Consider the following 20169-nt stretch of genomic DNA (forward strand, 5'->3'; position numbering starts at 1 on the left):
GAAGATGAAAATTCAGAAATCTATCTTTCTGCCTGCATATCTAATCTGACAGTTCCTTTTGTATTGAACTTCGCTGCTGGTTTTCTTGTGTTTTGTCTGAAAAACTGTCAAGCAAGAAATACATATACTTAAAGCCTGTGTGTGTGTGTGTGTGTGTGTGTGTGTGTGTGTTTGGAGTGGATGAAAAATTTGGGTGTCTGCCTGCAAAGCAAGCAATTTTATTCCTTTCTTTCTGTGGTAGGGGTATAACTCCCAATTTCCAAACACCTCATTCTCTTGATGAAATTGTATGGAAGGGTTTAATGTGCACAGGTAGTTAGAAATATTTTTGGCAGGATCTTAGTGTACCTGTGGATAAATACAGCAGTGGTGATTTTTTTATTTTTAAAGAAATCTCTTAAGCACCAAATATTTCAGGGGTTACCAGGGCTTAGACTTTTTCTCTGTTTTTGTTATAGTTGCAGGGGAGGGAGAACACAAGAGGGACACAAAAGCAAACATTACTGTTTCACTAATTAGTTATATGAAACGGGCAAAAGAGAAGTACGGTAGTCTTGGTTTGATGGTCCCTCTCCCTCAAAAAAATTTTAATGCTACTGATGCCTGTGTTGGTGTCATGCTGTGGGTGGTGCTGGGTTGTTAAGCTTATAGATTATTCTTATGGCTGATAGTATGGCTAAAACCAAAGAGCCTACAGACACATCTCTTCAATCTCCGATCATGTGACATCTCTTGGATACCTGAAATTGAGCATTAAAGAGCAAAGAGCTGTTTTTCCTGGGAGATAGCAGTGGGGCCAGAGGAAGTGTGGATAAGCCCTAGTGTGTTATGCTTTTTTAATGCATTATTGAAACGCCATAGGTATTCGCAAAAAGGGGGAAGGAAGTAATTTGCAAATCGTCCCTGAAAATGGGGGGCTGATCCCCTCTGTCAGAAATTCTCTTTTTGCTTTCTTTGGTTCCTCCTGCTGTTTTTTCTTTAGGGAAAATTCAGCGACAACTCTTGTTGGGTTGTCATCAAGATGGGATCTCAGGTCTCTAATATTTTGCCCCACTAGTTAACACAGGATGGGCAAAGGAGAAGTAAGTTGATAGCAAATCTTCAGCCATATTTTGCATTCTCATTTGTGCACATTTGCATATATGGGTGAGACTTGGACTGGATTGTCAAGAATATGAAAACTATGAGTAGGAACTGTGGTAGAGCTCACTTGTGTGAATTGCTCTTTAATATTCACCCCTGCCTTGATGCTGTTCCTTCAGTACTTTTGTGTGGCAGGGAAGCCATTGCATTGCAAATGGTTCAGGTAGGATGCTATTTCTGGGCAGATCAGTGCCCAGTGATGCATGGAAGCTTGGTGTTTCGTTCCCTCCTGGTCATCTCCAGGTGCCTGTGGGGAAATACAAGCATGAGCTGGGTTATACATAGATACAGTAACCAGGCCAGCAGCAATGTTAGTGATTGACAGAATTTTTTCCACCACAGTATTTATGGAAACCACTGCTAACAATATCTTTGTACAGCATGCTGACATTTCTCCCAAAGATTCCCTATTGGGAGATAGACAGAAGGGATCAAATGGAGAAAAACCACAGCTGCCTTCTATGTGGGAATCAACCCAGAATTACTGTATGAATGTCTATGTAGCAAAAAGACAAGCGTTTGGGTATAGTAAGTACTTTCTTGAAGGCTAATGCGCTTCCCCATTGCTTGTGCTGTTTGAATCTATTAGTTACATACCTGCTCATGTTTAGTGTTTATTCTGCAGACTTCCCTTCCTCAAACCTCATCCCAGAAGACAATAGGGAAAAGCGTTGAGAAATGAAACTGTTTCACCCTCAAAAAGTCACGCAAACAATTTTCAGGAGCAGTACATAGAGGCAGACACAGTAGTTATCCACAGTTGTCCCAGTCATATGTTTTTCAACTCCATGCTCTTGAACTTTGTTTTTAAACTTCCAGTGCTTGTCCTGGCACAGTCTGTTTTAACTAACTCCGTTGCAACATCTTAGTGGTCTATTTCAAATATGAGGCATGCTAGCAAATTTGTCTAAACTTATCTAAAGTAGCGATACCATCTCTTCAGTCCCCATCTTTATATATAAAAAAGTATAAACTGTGGAGGTTAAGTAGGTTGGGCAACCGGAAGTAATTACTAAGTCCAGTGTGGTTTAATAAAGGCAGAGGCTAATTATTCAGTTTTTTATTTAAGTGAAATGGGGCCAGAAAGGAGGCTCCTGCAGAGCAGCTGCACTCCTTCAGTGTTACCCTAATTTACCACAGACACAACTGTCACAAACAGAACTTTTAAACTTGGTATAATGGAAGTTAGGGGGCTTTTGTCTGGAGTGCATGCAGAAGAACCCTTTTATACAAATCAACCGGCAGATGATGGACAATGATGAAAATTTGATTCTTTGAAGTCATAATGGTCATTGAAATGTGTGAAATTCTGGCATTGAAAAGAGGGCAACTAGCAAGGCTCTGAATCTTGGGTGGCTGCTGGAAGCTTGCTGGGAGGTTTTCTGCATTTTGACATCAACTTCCCATTGCTTGTTCCCGGCTTCCTTTTATTTAGAGAGGAGGAAAATGTTAAACAGTAGATATTTGCTCTCATGGGTTCTGTACAATCTCTTGTGGTCATATTTGTGTGCTCTGTCGTTATGCAGATGTGAAATTGTTATATGTTCCTGATTTCATGAAACAAAAACTGCTGATGCCCAGAGGTTGTGGGGTAGGAGGGTGGGTTTGCTACTGTTTCTTCCCTGTGGCCATATCATTGTCTAAAAGCTTACATTACTAATTTTCCCCATAACAAGGTGGCTGAAGTAATACAGTTACTCTCAGAAATGAAGCAGAACACTAAAGATGAAACTTCTTCCATGATTTTGGAGGGAGTGATCTAATTTAAAAGTAGCCCACTTCTTCTGCTTTGAGTGAAAATTAAAGGTTAGAACCCTAGAAATTGGTTTCCGGCTGTTGTTGTTTTACAGTTGTGTTATGAGGTATTTCGTTATTAAAATTCCTCTTTTTGTTCCCTGTTCTTAAAAGCGCCTCTCTTATATCACTCCACCTGAAAACCTGCTTCAAAATGGAAAGAATCATCTGTCATGCCAAACAGGATTCTAGTTCATTATATATACAAAGCACCAGTTTTTTGTTTTCTGTATTTTGAAGATACACCCCCCCAACATAATATCAAAGAAATCCCACAGGTGCTCTCCTGTCAGCATTTGAAAATGAATGGACACAGAAAGCTTGGAATTGTTAAGCACAATACTGCTAAATATACAAAAAGGTATTTTTTAAAATAAATTTTAAAACCCCAACTCTTTCCCAACATCTTTGTTTCAGAAAGTTGGTTCACAGGTAGTTTTCACTGAGAACTTGAACTCGGAACAAAGCGCTGGAGACACAGTAGAGAGTTGGACTTAGTTCTTTTCAAGTATTATATTGTTTTTAATGGCGTCTTGAAGCGGGAGCTTTAGCCCATTGAAATGTCGCTAAAAGGACAGGTTCTTCTGTCAGTAGCTGAAGCTGTGTGGATGAAATGATCACAATAGAGTGTTGTAATGCATTTTCAAAGTGTGAGAAATCAGTTTGTCTAGACTGAGAGTGCGCCTACAGGGAATAGGAATTTTAGAGCTTCTGTGCTCTTTAGGTGTCAAGTATGTGAGAGATGCCAAGCCTTTATTCCATATCTTTGGCAACAGCTCAGCAATGCTACAGTACCTTACATGTCTAGTGCAAGCAAAAACAGCAATTCTGTGTCAGGACAACTCAGGGCTTCACAATCCAGAAACTCATTGTCCTAAACAACTGTCTGTTCAATTGCCAGCTTTAAACTGGGGGAGGGAGGAGTGTGTATGTGGGGAGAGGGGAGGGGAGATATCAATAAACAATTGCTGTATTCCCAGAAGGCATGGAAACTTTGGCTGTAATGAATCAAAAGTACAACGAGCTAGCAGCATCATGCAGCTATTTTAAATTATTAAAGCAGGCCCTGTTTTTCTTCTTGCTCTGAAAAAGAGGCTTTCAGAAGGATAAATCCCTTGCCACCACTAAAGGGTTTTTTTTTTTCTCTTTAGTTGCAGCCAGTCAAATACCATGGTATCTACGGCTTGACTTTTTCACGTTAGACTAGACCTTTTTCTTCATTAGAAGTAATTTTTAAGCATAACAAATCTTCCAAGGGCAGCATAGTCCTATTGTAAAGCTATACACTAGTTTTAAAATAACTACAGTAAAGGCCCTGCAGTGGATTGACTTGATTGGGGGGGGGGGTAAGGCAAAGAGAGACTTGATGCTGTGCACCTAAGACATAGTGTAGCTTTCTTTAGTGTTTAACTTCCAGTAGTGAAGAAGCCCTCATCTCTGATGTGCTGCTTTTCAGTAGAAATATCCCCTTCTTGTGACCTACTTTCCCCATCCATTTCTGGGGAGAGGAGAGACTGGATTCTATCCTCCTCCACCGACTCACGAAGGAGATTCCTCTCCAGAGTTCCCTTGGCTTCTTTTGCAAGTCCGGCTACTGCAGACAGCAGTTGGCCTCTATCTAGAGCACATCTTCCATGTACTCAGGACCAACAAAAGATGCTATTTGGGGTGGCAGGGGACGATTCGCTGTTGCTCAGAACTGGGGAAGGAGAAAAGTTATGATTACTATGTCTTATGAGAATATAAAGGACAGAAATGTGATTGCATTAAGTGGTGACCTAATTCTAATAGAAAACACTTCCGCTTGTGCAAGAATATCAATTCCGATCTACCCACTGCAGCTTCCTGCTCCCCACAGGCCTGCTGTTAAGAGCTGGGTGACTCTCTGGAGTAGCATGTGGTATTTCGGTACAGAGGGCTGAAGAAGATAAGAATGGAGTCTTGCCATGGACAAGCACTTTCTGCTAGCATGAAACCACTGTTGGCTACAACCCACAGATTATAATCCAAAACGCCATGTGTACCAGGTCTGTACTTTCACTTTTGATGTGAGGAAAGCACCTGGGAAGAACACCTGGTATAGTGGTAGTCTAAAGACCTATGCATGTTTAGCAACCATGGTAAACAGAAGGCCTCCATGGCATGCTTTTCCCATAGAGATGGTGAGTCCCGTATAATCGTATCTTCTCACTTGCAGCTGACAATGTAAAACAGAGATTTACCTGTTCAAGTATCTTAAAAAATATGACACACTTTGTAGGAGGATTTCCCTACCTGCACGTGTTTGCAAAAAAAGAAGCAGCCATGATTTGTGTACTGCAGAAGCTAACACAGAAAATTCCTTAAAAACCTGCTATTTTTTGCAAATTTGAGAGTGTGTAAGCTTATGATACTATCATGCTTCTTGGTGTCTCCACATGCAAATGAGGTGGGCGCAGGAACAAGCCTAGGGAAACTGTTGAGATATATCAAACTAAACCATTTAGTTTTGTGGAACTGGGGAGGAAAGCGTACAATGTTGCGGGAGGGGGGAAAGAGTGGGGGAGCCAAAAAATCGGGAGAAACTGAGCTGCATGGGCACTTGGAGGATTCTGGGGATGAGCAGACAGCAGTTGAAGCCTCTGTGCAGGCGCAAAGAAGGGAGAGGTAACACTGGAGTCGGGACAAAAGTGAGCAATTGGCTTGGCCTCAAAATACATTTGGAGGTGGGACTGGCTGAATAGAATGCAAGCAGTGAAGCAAGTTTATTCTGCTTAGCACTGGTACACTGTGGGGAGGGGGCGGTAGAAAAGAGAGTATGAGTGGAATGTGAGCTGTGAAGCGAGCATTCCACCCAGACAACTCCAGGAGCTATGTTCCATGTGAGCAAGGCTCTCATCCCTAATATTACTTAATTTTTCTTCTTAAAAAAAAAAAAGATACAAGGACATCAGGACTATGCATTTTCACACTTCTGGAACAGTTGTGGTCCTGAAGTCCTTGCACGTGTTTTGGGTAGTATGGAAAAAAAGAGGGCAATATGATAGTATGTGCAGGGGGGCAACAAGCGGGCTGGGAGTCATTTGTGAGTTTGAACAAATATTAGCAAATAGGGAAGGTGGGAGCTGATTGGCAGGTAGAACATATTTTTCAAAGCTGTAGCTGACCGCTCACAAAAGCAATAGATTTTGCAAAAAAAGGGTTGGGGAGTTTCTGACACTGAGGAAATTTTTTTGATTGATAGCCAGCTAAGTCATACACAAGAGTAGACTCATTGAAATCAATCCACTTAAGTTCGCTTGTTTCAGTGGATTGAGCATGACTTAGTTGGCTACCACCTCTTGTACAGTGATACCTCGGGTTACATACGCTTCAGGTTACAGACTCCGCTAACCCAGAAATAGTGCTTCAGGTTAAGAACTTTGCTTCAGGATGAGAACAGAAATTGTGCTCTGGCAGCGCAGCAGCAGCAGGAGGCCCCATTAGCTAAAGTGGTGCTTCAGGTTAAGAACAGTTTCAGGTTAAGTACGGACCTTCGGAACAAATTAAGTATTTAATCCTAGGTACCACTGTATATAGTATGGAAAACCACAGAGCGATAAAAGAAGTGGCTTGACACCTGGCTTGAGAGCAGTACATGTGAAAAGGATCTAGGAGTCTTGGTTGACCACAAATTTGACATGAGCCAACAGTGTGACGCGGCAGCTAAAAAAGCCAATGCAATTCTGGGCTGCATCAATAGGAGTATAGCATCTAGATCAAGGGAAGTAATAGTGCCACTGTATTCTGCTCTGGTCAGACCTCACCTGGAGTACTGTGTCCAGTTCTGGGCACCACAGTTCAAGAAGGACACTGACAAACTGGAACGTGTCCAGAGGAGGGCAACCAAAATGGTCAAAGGCCTGGAAACGATGCCTTATGAGGAACGGCTAAGGGAGCTGGGCATGTTTAGCCTGGAGAAGAGGAGGTTAAGGGGTGATATGATAGCCATGTTCAAATATATAAAAGGATGTCACATAGAGGAGGGAGAAAGGTTGTTTTCTGCTGCTCCAGAGAAGCGGACACGGAGCAATGGATCCAAACTACAAGAAAGAAGATTCCACCTAAACATTAGGAAGAACTTCCTGACAGCAAGAGCTGTTTGACAGTGGAATTTGCTGCCAAGGAGTGTGGTGGAGTCTCCTTCTTTGGAGGTCTTTAAGCAGAGGCTTGACAACCATATGTCAGGAGTGCTCTGATGGTGTTTCCTGCTTGGCAGGGGGTTGGACTCGATGGCCCTTGTGGTCTCTTCCAACTCTATGATTCTGTGATTCTAAGTGCTTCATGGAGAAGTGCGAGAGAGAATAAATAAATGCAAACAAATAGGCAGCGTTACTTTTTGGGATGCTGCATTTTTACATTGGAAATAATTTAAGGGGTGGTGGTTGTGGGGTGCTTTATGCTGCCTCTCCAAGTGCACTCAGTAGTCATATGTGCCCCCCCTGCTGCCACTGCCACCTGTGTGTTCAGTGGTCATGGCGCTCTTCATGCACACTGGTCTCCATACACAAAGGGCATCCTGGTCCATTCTAGAGATGGTACAGCCCCTTTTCACATGCACCAAACATGGCTGCCAGGGCTCCGCCACATAGCCCCTGCAACTCTCTCTTTGATTCTTTTAATAATTCAATATTACTGGCGTAGGAAATAGATGTGGAAAATATGCCTGCAGAGGCTCGTCTCCCCCACCTGCTCTGCAGTTATGAGTAACACTGAACTGGTTAAACAGTGCTTCCTTACTTGATGAGCACGTAGAACAGCTATGGGGAACCTCTGGCCCTCTAGATGCTGCTGAACTTCCATCATCCTTGGCCCCGCTTGCTCAGGCTGCTGGGCATTACAGTCCAGCAACATCTGGAGGGCCAAAGGTTCCCCACACCTGATGCAGAGGACACAAAAGCAAGCTTGCAGGTTGTAGTAGGTCACCCCTGGAGCCAGCAAACTCCCAACACGTGCTTGCAAGGGCAAGGGCCATGTTGTCTTCCCCAACAGCTGAGCTCCCAACATAGATGGTCAGTTGGAGAAATGGAAACTATGCTGAGGGTGTGAGGAAGGGAAGAGATTATTTCCTTGATGTTGGCCCAGTCTGATGTAGTCAGCAACCACTCTTGATGGCTTTGTGCTGCTTGAAAGGGGAAAGAAAAGCTGAGAGACCAGAACCCAGGATCTCTGTCACTTAAGACCATGCATATACCCTGCGCACTGATCTGTCACACTTGGTGGAGGAGATTGGGATATTCTTTCTGGCTCTCGCTTTTCCAGCCAAAATACTTGTTGCCTTCAGGCCACCCAAATAGTGTGCTTTTGCTCGTGTCTTCCTTGCCTTCCGTTGATCTTCTGCCTTTTCCCCAAAGAGCTGGGCAGCTCATGCTGAAGCCTCCTGTAAGCTTTGTTGTAAAGAGCATTTTTTCTTATTTCATGAAATTGATGTGCCGCTTGGTTGTTAAACGAAAACAGAAACCCTCTTGTGTACAAACACACCACTCCATCTCTGTCTCTCTAACAAAAAAGAGACTTGAATCGTATCATTTGAATATATCTGACACACCCTCAAACCAGTAAAAATGAGTTTTGCATTTTTATTCTTCCTTAATATCTTCTACTTCGTTTTTCATGTTTGTTTGGTTTTTTAAAAAATGCCTCACCTTTTGGAAGTTAATGAGAACTGGATTCCTTTTAGTCGGTGACCTATAAAGGATTCCCCCCACCTTCTTTTTTTAATATGTCCTAATCCCAAGGATATGTTAATATGAAAGCGGATGTATTATTGCTAGTTGATTTCTATAAACAGACATGTTGGAACAATCAAGCCTCGCCTTATTTTTTTCTGCAGGTAAAACACGTTGTGTGAAGCCTGACAATTGGTTGCCCAACCAAACAACTTTTCAGATATTTCTTTTTTTAGCCATCAAATGCCAATCTGTCAGGAGAGAATGTAGTTTTGTGTGTTGCAACATTTTGACTAATAATTGGTGTGTCTTCATATTATGACTAGACTGGTATTCAACATAAACACTACTTGCACTCAAAGAAAACATTTATGATTAAATTGTTAAAATATTTTGACAGTTTGCTTTAGGTAGTCTGAGCTCAGCTTTTGTGCGTTGTTGTAATTTCCTGTGGGGTTTCCCCCCCCCTCCTTGGTTCTAAATGCAAGACAAACATTTCACACTTGGCAGTTGTGACTGATCTCTCTGAGTTTATTTTATAAAGTGAAGCAAAAAAAGGGGAGGAAGGGGATAGAAGACGGGCCTCCTGTTTTCTTTCTTTCTAAGGATGGTCTGGTGAGAATATGAAGAGCTTTTAAACTCTGTGACAGAAGAGACTCTGAAGTTGGTAGCTGGAGGCTTATTTTAAAAATCCCAATGTGCTATTTAGACTTGTTTGCCTCCTCAAATTTAAGTCATGTCATCACTGGTTTGGATTAGTTCTGTCTGCCTGCAGTTGGACCTGTACCAGATCAGCCTTTTGTTCCTGGAGAAAGGCAGCGGAAGACAGTCCAAGCCTCTCCCATTGGCATTGTGCATGCAAGAATCTAAGTAGGCGGCAGTTTTGAGTTACTTCTGCTAGCTTAATGTGGTGGCTTCTGCAGGAAGTATTTGATGATCCACACTTTTTTTTGTCAACAGCTGTTAAAGGACTAGGATTGCTGTGCAAATTATAGAGAACTGCTGAGAGGCTTTCCGTAAAGTTTACTTTCATAGCCTGACCCAGTCACAAGAGCTTGAAATGGATATAATACCACCGCACCAGTGTAAAGAGACAGTTCTCTGTCCAGCAGGATCTCGCACATAATTGAATAAAGGGCGGGGAGCAGGTAACACAAAGGGCTTGAGATGGATACCTTCCTGTTGGTTAGATTTGGCCCACTCCTTGCATCATACAGCCAAACCCCCTCTTTCCACACCATCATTCCAACAATCCAGCCTTCTTGCTGCCTTTCCCCTCTCAAACCTTAACAGAATGCATACAATGACACTATTGCCTACAGCAAGTTCCTAGCAGCATTCAAAATTCACCAGGCACATTTTACACCTGGCTAGTGGCCACTTGTGACCCATGCATGCCTGTGGATCCTTGGATCTTGACTGTTTTCACACACTGGCAACACATCCTGTAGAATTTTATCTGTGATATTTTATGTGCGCAATCAGAACATGTTTCAGGAACCAAAAAGTCGTATTGAAAAATACATTTTCCAAGCTGTCTGGCTCAAAATGGCAACTAGACATTCCGTTTTGGCAACTGCACCCTTGGTTTAGGAGCTATTCCACGCCTAGCTCATAGATCTAGCTTTCTAACACTGGTTACACTGACTTTTCAGTTTCCCACTATGTGCCTTTTTAAAAAACCTGAATAATAATAACTCAGCATATTTTTTTTTAAAAAAACAAATTTTTACTAATAAAAAGTAACATGGGAGGCACCCTCTTTTCTGCAATGCTGCTTCGTAGCAACAACAAGACAGATTATATTTTAAACTGGGTTAATTTCTTCCAGCAATGCTTAGGATCCAAGAGGGTTATATGAATACTGCAGGCTGTTTGAATGTTTCTGCTGCTATTGCAAACCCCTTCACAGCCCCAAAAAACACTCCTGAAAGTTGGGAACCCTTTGAAATAGCCTCTGATGCTGCACAGGAAACTGCATTTGGAGGAGGAGAGAGAACCCTGGTATAGATCTGGAAATCTTTGAGTGCACTTGCAAGTCTTTAGATTTCAACCAGATTGTGTTACAATTCATAACTGCTTTATCAAAGTATTCAGGAGCCTCAGTATGGCATCCAAAACTGTCTATGAAGTAAATGTTTTTAAGTAATCTTGCCCAAATACTTGCCTCAACCTAGTTTGGAATGTCTGACTTGTCAGGTTGAAACCATATCCTTCCACACCTGCCCATACACCACTTGCTACCAAGCAGCAATGACCGAGGTTGGTACAGCTAGTCCAAAACAAGATGCTCAGCACTGACAGCCACAGGAAAATAGGTTTACAGCAGCCCATTCAAATCCATCTCTGCAACCCCCGATGTCTAAACGTCTCATCCACTTCTATTGGGATTCAAACAAGACTCTACAGAGAGCAAAGAGAGTCTCAAAAGAGTGTTTTCCTGCAGGTTAGTTGAATTCAGAGGGAGGAATTCTACGTAGCACTAAGGAGATTGCTCAGTCAGTGCAAGCATTTCTCATTGCTTGATAGAACGGTCTCCCCTCTCCTCCCTGCCATGTCATGTGGGGAAGCAGAGGAAGGAAAGCTCAGTTACACTACCAAAATGCACAGATCTGCACTAGTGAGAGCAGCTGGTTAAATCCAACCCAGAAGTGATAAACCTCTTTCTTCTGGATTGGTTGTATCATTTCCCTGGATGGAAATGACATATTTTAAGAAGAGGAAAGTAACCTGTTTAGTCTTACCCAGGTCATATTTGTTTATTCTTCTTTTTTCTTTTTCCCCCCAGGACATTGCACCTTTAACAGGTGTACCAGAGGAGCATATCAAAACCAGAAAAGTTCACATTTTTGTTCCAGCCCGTAATGCCATGCAAGCTGGTGTTAACAACACAAAAAAATGGAAGATAGAATTTGACACAAGGGAGCGCTGGGAAAACCCACTGATGGGCTGGGCATCTTCGTAAGTATAAAATAGCTGGCAAGTTCCATAGCTGGTAGGCTGTTGAGTGCTATGGAGCTTTATTCTCTGGCCTTTTGAATCTAGCAAACCCTTCCACATTCTCTCGTCTGTCTGCCTTCACCATCTCCGAAGACTCCATCGGCTGATATTGCAGTGGGGCTTGGTAGACAGACTGTTGCAGATCTTCTGGCTGCCACTAGTGTTACTGCTTAAATGGGACATTCTAATTCCAAGGTCCATGCTCAGTTTCTGCTAATGCAGAACTGCCTGTGCCTCAAGAGGGCTTTCTTTTGCCTCCTCTCAAAGCAAGCAAGTTAGACACTTCCAAGTACAGAGGCATGGCACTAGCTCTGAGCCTTAATTTCCCCATCTGTAATATGAGCACAATACTCACGATCCACTGTATTGAGGGACTGAAAGATTACCAAGATAATGTACTGAAATTATTTAAATAAACACATGAAGCATTATATTTGCAATGCTCGTTGGGAGACCAGATTTCAAATCCCCACTGAGCTATGAACCCATCAGGTGAATTTGAGCCAGTCGCAATCTCTTGGCTTAACCTACCTTGCAGGGTGGTTGGGAGGATAACATGGGGATAGGGGAGCCTGTATGCCATCATGCGCACCTTAGAGGAAAGGTGGGATAGGAATGTAGTAAAATAACAACAACTAAGTATTATTTTGGTAGCAGATTCAGTCTGAAATTAGATTTTGGAGGATCTTTCACTGCACATTTGAGAAGAGATCTTAGCAATTCAATGAACTTAAATTTCAGCAACAGTTACAATAAGTGTGTGTTGCAGTGACACTGATAATGGAGCTCACTCTGCTGCCCTAAATATGTTCAGTAACATATTTAAATTGCTGTCGCCCAAGGCAGACTACAAGGGGCTGGAAAATACCTTCGATTTCCTTCTCCACCAAATTTGATACTGAGTGACCTCCAAAATGAGTTGGTGTATGTTTGTATGACAGTAGCATCTCCACAGAATTATGTTCAATTCTGTGTTTAAAAGGCATGGTAAAAAAAAAATCATGTTCACAATCAGTCTTTGCATATAAAGTTAGCAAGTTAGTTCAGTATCTCCAAAGAAGATAACTGAATATTCTGCAGGCATCTGCATATTGCATGCCAAAACACCGTTTTAATAATGATGCAACTATGTCCTCTGTCCTCAGTGAAAGGTTGTGACCTTGGGATAAGTTTTTATATAAATTTTAGAAGCTCTATAATGTATTCTCATAAATTCTGAGAATTCACCGTGCTTCTCTTGCTGGCACAGAAAGTTCTGTTTTAGTTATTGTGGTGGGGGTATTTCATTCTGAAAAAAAGATGTACTGCATATGTTTAGCATTTGGGGTTGCTGTGGGCTGGAGGTTTGGCTAATTCAGAAAGTGGAAGGCTAAGAATTCTTGGCCCTTTCGTGGTTCAGCCTTCTCTCTAGAAATATGAAATGAGAGTAGAAAAAAGTAATTACCTTTTATTGTTGTCTTCTTTCTTTTTTCTGACACCTCAAAATGCATTCCCGTCTGCAGCTATTGGGGATCGTGGAGGACAGGAAGCCGGAGGCAGAAAACTTTTATCATGCCTCAAGTACAAATATTTGGTTAGAGCTAGCCTGATTAAATGCTTCTATTATGATTACCATATTTTTCGCTCTATATTGCCTTGCTGCATTTTGTATTTTCAAGAGACTGGGAGACTTCTATTCAACCCTTTGGTTCTTGTGCTGTCCCACAATGTTCCTTTTTATCCCCTCCCCATGTTTTTTAATGTATGAAAGCAGTTAAGACCCAGCACTGTCATTAGAGGTCCAAATGACTTCTGTGGCATACAATGTTTTTCAGCAGTCCAGCCACTTCCGAATGGAGGGAGGCTGGCCCCAGTGACCCATGCTCTGATAACTGTTGCCTGGAATACTGCACAGTGCTAGTCCTTAATCTTTGAAGCCCTAAATGGCTCAGGGACTATACCTAAAGGAGCTCCTACTCCCATGTCAACATGCCTGTTTTTTAAGATCATCCGCCAAGACTCTTTCCCTCCACATAACTCTTCCATCACTAGTACAAAGACAGCCTGCAAGGAAGGGCTTTCTCAGCAATGAGACCCAGGTTATAGAATGTCTTCTCCACTGTCAGCACTAATACTGCTCTTAAATATAACAGTGCCAGGCAGAACCCTTTTTCCCCCCCATGGCATTTTGATAAATGTGAAAATTGTAGTTTGTTTGTGAGTGAGAGAGAGATGGTGTGTATATACCACACTAAAATCTAGTGTGATAGAGAGTGGTATTTAAAATGTTTTAAGCAAATAAATAACTAAACATTGGTATTTTGCAGCGCGGATCCTCTGTCCAATGTGTTGATGACCTTTTCTACGAAAGAAGCTGCTATAGCCTTCGCTGAAAAAAACGGTATGTGCAGACCATACTCCATGCAGTGCTTTGGTGGGACACTGCCTGCTTCTGCATGGGAAAGAGGAATCCATTGTTCTCCTACCCACCAAGTGCTCTACCCAGTTGTGCTCCACAACTATCCCTGGCAGGTTTCTCCATAATCATCACCATCATAATTTTTTATTTGTATGCCGCCGTTCCACAGTTAAAAAAACAATGCTCAAGGTGGCTTACAGCATCACAAGATTTACATAATTATAAGTCATAAACAATAAATAAACCACATCAAAAAAATACACAGCCAAATGGGAAACAATTTCCACATAAATCAAAATCTAAAACTAAGAATACAGCATTAATATTACAGTTTAAAATGACATAGGTAAAAAAATAACAGCAGTTTAAACAAAAAACAAAACAGAGCCCTATCTGCCCAGCAGCGGCAGTAGTCCTTTATAGAGCCCATCAGATCCCTCCCTGGGCCAGGTGGTGAGTGGCACCCAGTGTTGAATGCTTATGCCTGACTCAGGGATTGCCTTGTTTCCTGACTTTTGCTGTCCTAAGCCACATTTTCCCTAGTGATTAAGATTTCCTATGACTGAGCAAGAGGCAGCATTGCATTATTGTGCAACTTTGCTGACATAACCAGATGTCTTCAGAGTTGTCCATTCTAGTCCCCCATTCTACTGGAAGCATGCGGGATAATATATTCCTTGTGTTTTGCTGCCTGACCTTCAGAGGTGAAGGAACACAGTTGATTTTACAGACACCATGAGGATTAATTCTTTGCTACTGCGAGAAATTTGAATTTGGAAAAATAGATTAAAAAAGATGAGTCTGTATGCAAATGCATATTGTAAAGGACTGGCTTAAGCCCTGTGACTTAAAGCACAATAGTTTGATGTGGCTCACAAGTCAGTGTGGGGCACACATCCTTACAGTTTTGCAAACTGGGAAGCTGGCTTCCGATACCGAGCCTGTCTAGTCAAGTTGCGTGGGATCAATTCCAATCTGTTACCTCTGAGGATGTGGACTGGCTGCTTGGACGAATGAAACCAATCATCTGTCTCCTTGATCCTTGCCCACCCCGGCTTATAAAAGCTAGCCAGGAAGGGCTGGGCGATGAGCTTTGCAGGGTTGTGAATGCTTCTCTCCGTGAAGGAGCCTTCCCAGACCTGCTAAAAGAGGTGGTTATCAAACCGCTTCTTAAAAAGCCATCTTCAGATTATTATTATTATTATCTGGCTCTATTTATGTAAGGCTGAAAGTGTTCAACTAGCCGTCTTCCTAACGGAAATAAAACACACTTCAGATGTGTCAGTTTTCCCTAGCATAGTCTGAGGGCTTTCTGAGGAGGAGGACTTCTTGTAAGCATTTGCAGCTCCTTAAGTGTTGGCACAAAAAATTAAACCCTTTTATCTATCTCATTTCCTGCAAATATTTGACAAGAAACTTAGTACTCTACTCGCTAACGTGAAGAACCAAGAGTGTTGGCCTACAGCCCAGTGTAATGCGGGCGAGGGACAAGGTTTCCCCTCTGCTGGTGCCAGGGCACCTTTATCTTGGTCTACAAGTTTCACTAATTCCACAACTAGGCCTCCTGAGCACAGAGATTGGAGCTGCTTGGCAAGGATGCCAAATTATGTGCTAGTTTATAACACTCGGGGAAACAAGGGGCCATTAAACTCATTTTCACTCTCAAATTCTAGAGTCAAAAGTTGAGCTTGTCTCTAGAGGGATAAAGGCTAGTGTGCTAAACCCAAGCCTGTCTAATATCTCCCTTTTTAGCGTATTATTTTTTTGCTTCAGGATAAACTTTCCTTAAACGAATCCCAGAAAAGAATTATGCTGAAGGTATTTTTAACTTACACTGGAAGTTCAGCACCTTTTCTATTTGTAGGGTTTTATTTTTTGTGTGTGTGCACAGAGCATTTTTGCTCATCCCTGCTTAGTCACAAGAGGGCAAGTAGAAGCTCATGCCTGCCTATCTGGGAGAAGGAGGGCTCCCCTGGGATCACGGCGTGACAGGACATTAACTGGGCTAAGGGATAAGAAGAAGCTGGTCTGTGCCATTTCACTGATTTTTCCCTTGAAGAAGTTGCGCCTATAAAATTGGGTGATCTCTGGAAACATGGCTATTACCCCGGCCCAGTACAAAAGAGATTCTGGGTGCATAAAGGACATTTGAAATAGCATATACTGCCATTCCTTTTCATCCTTATTTGGAGTGAACTAGATGTGTGAAGCTGAACTGAGAGGAAGCAATCCAATCAGCTGACTTTTATTGTGGGGTTTCCGTGATGTGTGTGGTATATAGCGTGGTTATTTGGGTATGTTGTGTATGCACCGCATTGTCATTTTATGGCACGCTTAACCTGGCCTGCAGGGGTTTGATGGATGGCAAGTAGAGATTGTCCATTAATGTATAGGTGGATCTGGTTTGGTGGAGAATTAAAATTATATTATGAAGTGGAATGTTTAATTTGGGTAAGAGATTGGATTAGATTGGATAAAACTAATATATTGGATCTTGAAAGTTTTAATAATAGATACGGATTCTCTTAATTACGAGAAAGTAAAAGTCAATAAAGTCATATATTAAGAGGTACATTATATAAAGTTTGGAACAAATATAGATTACATCTGGAGCCACAGACACCTTGGTGGATATCACTGCTGGAGGCATATGCTATGAGGACAAATTGGCCAACATATAGACAATTATTGGAAGAGGAACAGGGGAAACTCAGATTAAAATCCTATGAAGACATACGGCAATATGAAGTTGACAGATGGCAGTATATACAACTTAGAAGTATATTCAATTCAGATCAAAAGAAAGGATTTGCAAAAGAGGATTCAAAATTTAACGTCACAGTGATACAGAATAACAAGAAATTGTCCAAAACATATAATCTTTTATTGGACTGGGAATTGATGGAGGAAGAAGTGAAAGAAACGATGATTAAATGGTCTCAGGATCTCAGACATACTATCTATCTAGAGCAGTGGGAGAAACTCTGGTGAGAGGATATACGATTTACTGCCTCATATACAATTAAAGAAAATTTTGTAAAGATGTTCTATAGGTGGTACTTAATGCCAGTTAAGTTGGCAAAGATATACAAATTGAAATCCAACCTCTGTTGGAGATGTGGTGGAGCTTTGAGGAAATTAAGAAATTTTGGATAGTAGTACATGAAGAACTAAAGATGATGTTGAAAATATCAATAACAAAGAAACCAGAGACATAATCTCCTTGGATTGATAGATGAAGAGATACCACGGTGGGGGGGGAGGGATAATTTTTCTATATGCAAGTACAGCTGCTAGAATAGTGATTGCTGCTAGGTGGAAGTCACAAACTATACCCACAAAGGTGGAATGGATTTGTAAACTAAATGAATATTTAATTTTGGCAAAATTAACTGCTATAATAAGAAATCAGTCAAATCAAAAATTAAAAAAGGAGTGGAAATGTTTTGATGAATATATGGCAAAATATCGCTCAAAAAAAAAGATACACTAATATGCCTAGATTAAAATGTGAAGTACTGGATGGAAGAAAAAATAGTAAGAAAAGATAATAATAATAATAATAATAATATATAGATGATTTGAGAAGATTGTAGAATGCAAATATTATTGTAAATTGTATAATGTGGAGGAAATCGAGTGGGGGCAGAGGGAAGTGGGAGGAAGGAGAAAATATTATGATGGATTGAGGAAATAGAAATGTAAAGGTATGGGGGGATGGGGAGGAAATGGTGTTGGCTTTGGTACATCTGTATTATAATGCAATATGTGGGAACCAATAAAAAAAAAGAAAAAAGGGGGGGGGGAGATTTTGGAACACAGAAATAAAGCAAAAGAGAGAGAGAGAGAGAATGGGATGGGATGGAATGGAATAAGCAGCTTTATTTTGGAAGATTCAGTTCTAGAGAATACTTCTGGACTTTCCCCTCACTTATTATGTTACTCTTTCAGTGCTTATTATAAATTCAGCTAAAGGTTTATATTGGGTGAAATATAGAAGAGCAGAAACAATAAAAGCACAATCTAATCCTGCACTGAAATCGCCTACCTGCATCTGTCCTCTCTGCTTGGTTTCTTAATATGCTCCCTTTCCCCCCTGCCTTTCCTGAAAATGGGGTATTGGTATTATGCTCGTAGGAGGGCTTGATGTACCTTAGGGAACATAGGAAGCTACACGGACTGCCAGTGGCTCTCCAGGGTTTCAGACAGGATAGCCTTCCTGCCATGTCTGGAGACACCTGGGACCTCTTTGCACGTGAAGCATGTGCTTTGCCACTGAGCTATGGCTCCACATGGGGCATATTTAGGTGACTGTCAGGATCGCCTGCCAAATACTTTTTCTAAAGGAAGCAAATTAGCTCAGCCTTACAAACTTGGTCACGACAAATTTTCTGTATCTTTTGTAGAATATAACTAGACTTTAAGTGTTTGCTATTGGTATCCTGTAGAGTTGTCTTCTTGAACAGAAAACCAACCTTCATGGCTTATTGCAAACTGCTTCTGAAATATTCAGCTCCACCTCAGAAACATAAGTCCAAAACACACACTTGGGCACAAAAAAAGCATATGCAGAATTCCTTTGGCCCGGGTTTATATGCATAAGATGTATATAAGAATGAAAGAAGCATCCCTCCCTTCTGCTCCCTGGTAGCCTTTAGAACCTGCTCACTGACAGAGGTTGGCCGTGTTACACTTTTGCTGAGTATCTGAATAGTCTGTTATCAAGATTGCCTGCCCTTCATTTAACCCTATCTATCAGCAAGAGACTCCCCATCTCTTTTCTGTGGTCAGCAGTTCCACCCCTGTATTACCATCATATGCAATTCCATGTGCTGAATCTGATGGGTGCAACTGGACTAAGGTTTACAGGGAGAGAAAACCCCTGTAAGAGATTAGTGTCCTTTGATTTCATCCGATTTTTTTTTTTAAGCAGTGGGAGAGTTGGCAGTGTCTGTGGTCTGCAGAGCAGCTGATTCTGATTAGAAGGCCGCTTAATAAATTCTCCCAAGCTCACCTCCTTGTCCTTCTGGCTTCCTTGTGGCATTGTGGTACCCTGTTACCATGTATATTTTCAAAGCTTGGCCCGACATCAGAAAGAGAGGTGTAGATGCATGAGATTACAGGACTTCATGTGTCAACTGTTGGTGCTGGTCTATCAGCAGGAGCGGTGAAAATTGGAACACACAGTGCCTGAGATCTGACAAACCTGAGAACAGGTGGAGGTCACATTTAAGGCATATCTGTCTTAAAGGATTATTGTTCTCTGCCTTTTACAAAAGAATAAGCTAGTAATTACATATAGTATATCAAATATGTTGGTTATTTCTTTTTTGTTAGCTCTTAAAAGCTTGACGTTGCAATTGTTTGTGTTGCACTTGCTCTGTTATTGGGTGCATGTGTGTTGTTTAGAATTCTCTACATGTTTTTTCCTAGGCTGGAGCTATGATGTTCAAGAGCAGAGGATTCCAAAACCTAAATCCAAGTCTTATGGTGCAAACTTTTCTTGGAACAAAAGAACAAGGGTGTCCACAAAATAGGTTGGCATTGGCTGTCTCTGCGTCTGACTGTGAATAAAGTCAGCTGTGCTGTATTTATAGTTCATGTATAATACATCTCTTAATCTCCTAATAAATTTGACCTTTAAACTACTCATGCATCTTGTGGTGTCTATTTAAAATGTTTTTGATGTCTCCAATTGAACCTGTTACAAACTTCCCTATATTTAGAGAGGAGATTTGGGGTGTTCATACCTCTAGGAAATTGCTGTACGTGGAATTCATTAAAAGGAATGTTTGAAATGAGCTGCAACATTAAAGATCAAGCCTTGCCTTTTGGAGTAATTTTATAGTTCAATAAATGTCCATCCTTTCACACAGAAAGGCTGGTAGATGTTCCTCTGGTTTTTTCGCTTATTTATATAGAAGAGGTTAATCTGTTTAAGTGCTGGCAGCAAGCGATCTCTGCTTACTGTTTTAAGCAGTTTTGTAAACTGCATTTTCTCTGAGCATCTTCCAGTTCACTTCACTACAGCTGACTTCCTAGAAAGATTCCTTATCTGAAGACTAGCTCTGAAAGACTGAATTAAGTGTCACATTCCTATAAACCTCAGTTGCAGTCTGATTGAGAAAATATTGCAAGATCTTGTTT

General features: G+C 41.4%; 2 protein-coding genes across 3 annotated transcripts in view; one reads left to right on the top strand and one right to left on the bottom strand.

The window, feature by feature from the left end:
• NDUFS4 (NADH:ubiquinone oxidoreductase subunit S4) overlaps positions 1-19670 on the top strand; it is a 46138-nt gene extending 26468 nt beyond the window's left edge. For both annotated transcript variants that reach the window (XM_080973272.1, XM_080973273.1), the window contains exons 3-5: positions 11413-11585; positions 13931-14004; positions 19456-19670. In XM_080973272.1, coding sequence (XP_080829398.1) covers positions 11413-11585; positions 13931-14004; positions 19456-19559 — 351 coding nt within the window. In that variant the 3' untranslated portion in view covers positions 19560-19670. The remainder of the gene's footprint in view (positions 1-11412; positions 11586-13930; positions 14005-19455) is intronic.
• The window catches only part of ARL15 (ARF like GTPase 15), a 246547-nt gene continuing 226733 nt past the window's right edge, over positions 356-20169 (bottom strand). Inside the window, exon 8 of the transcript XR_013977203.1 lies at positions 356-1390. The gene's annotated coding sequence lies outside the window, so the exon portion shown is untranslated. The remainder of the gene's footprint in view (positions 1391-20169) is intronic.

This window comes from Podarcis pityusensis (assembly GCF_964106645.2).
Source record: "Podarcis pityusensis genome assembly, chromosome: 11".
Taxonomy (NCBI): Eukaryota; Metazoa; Chordata; class Lepidosauria; order Squamata; family Lacertidae; genus Podarcis; species Podarcis pityusensis.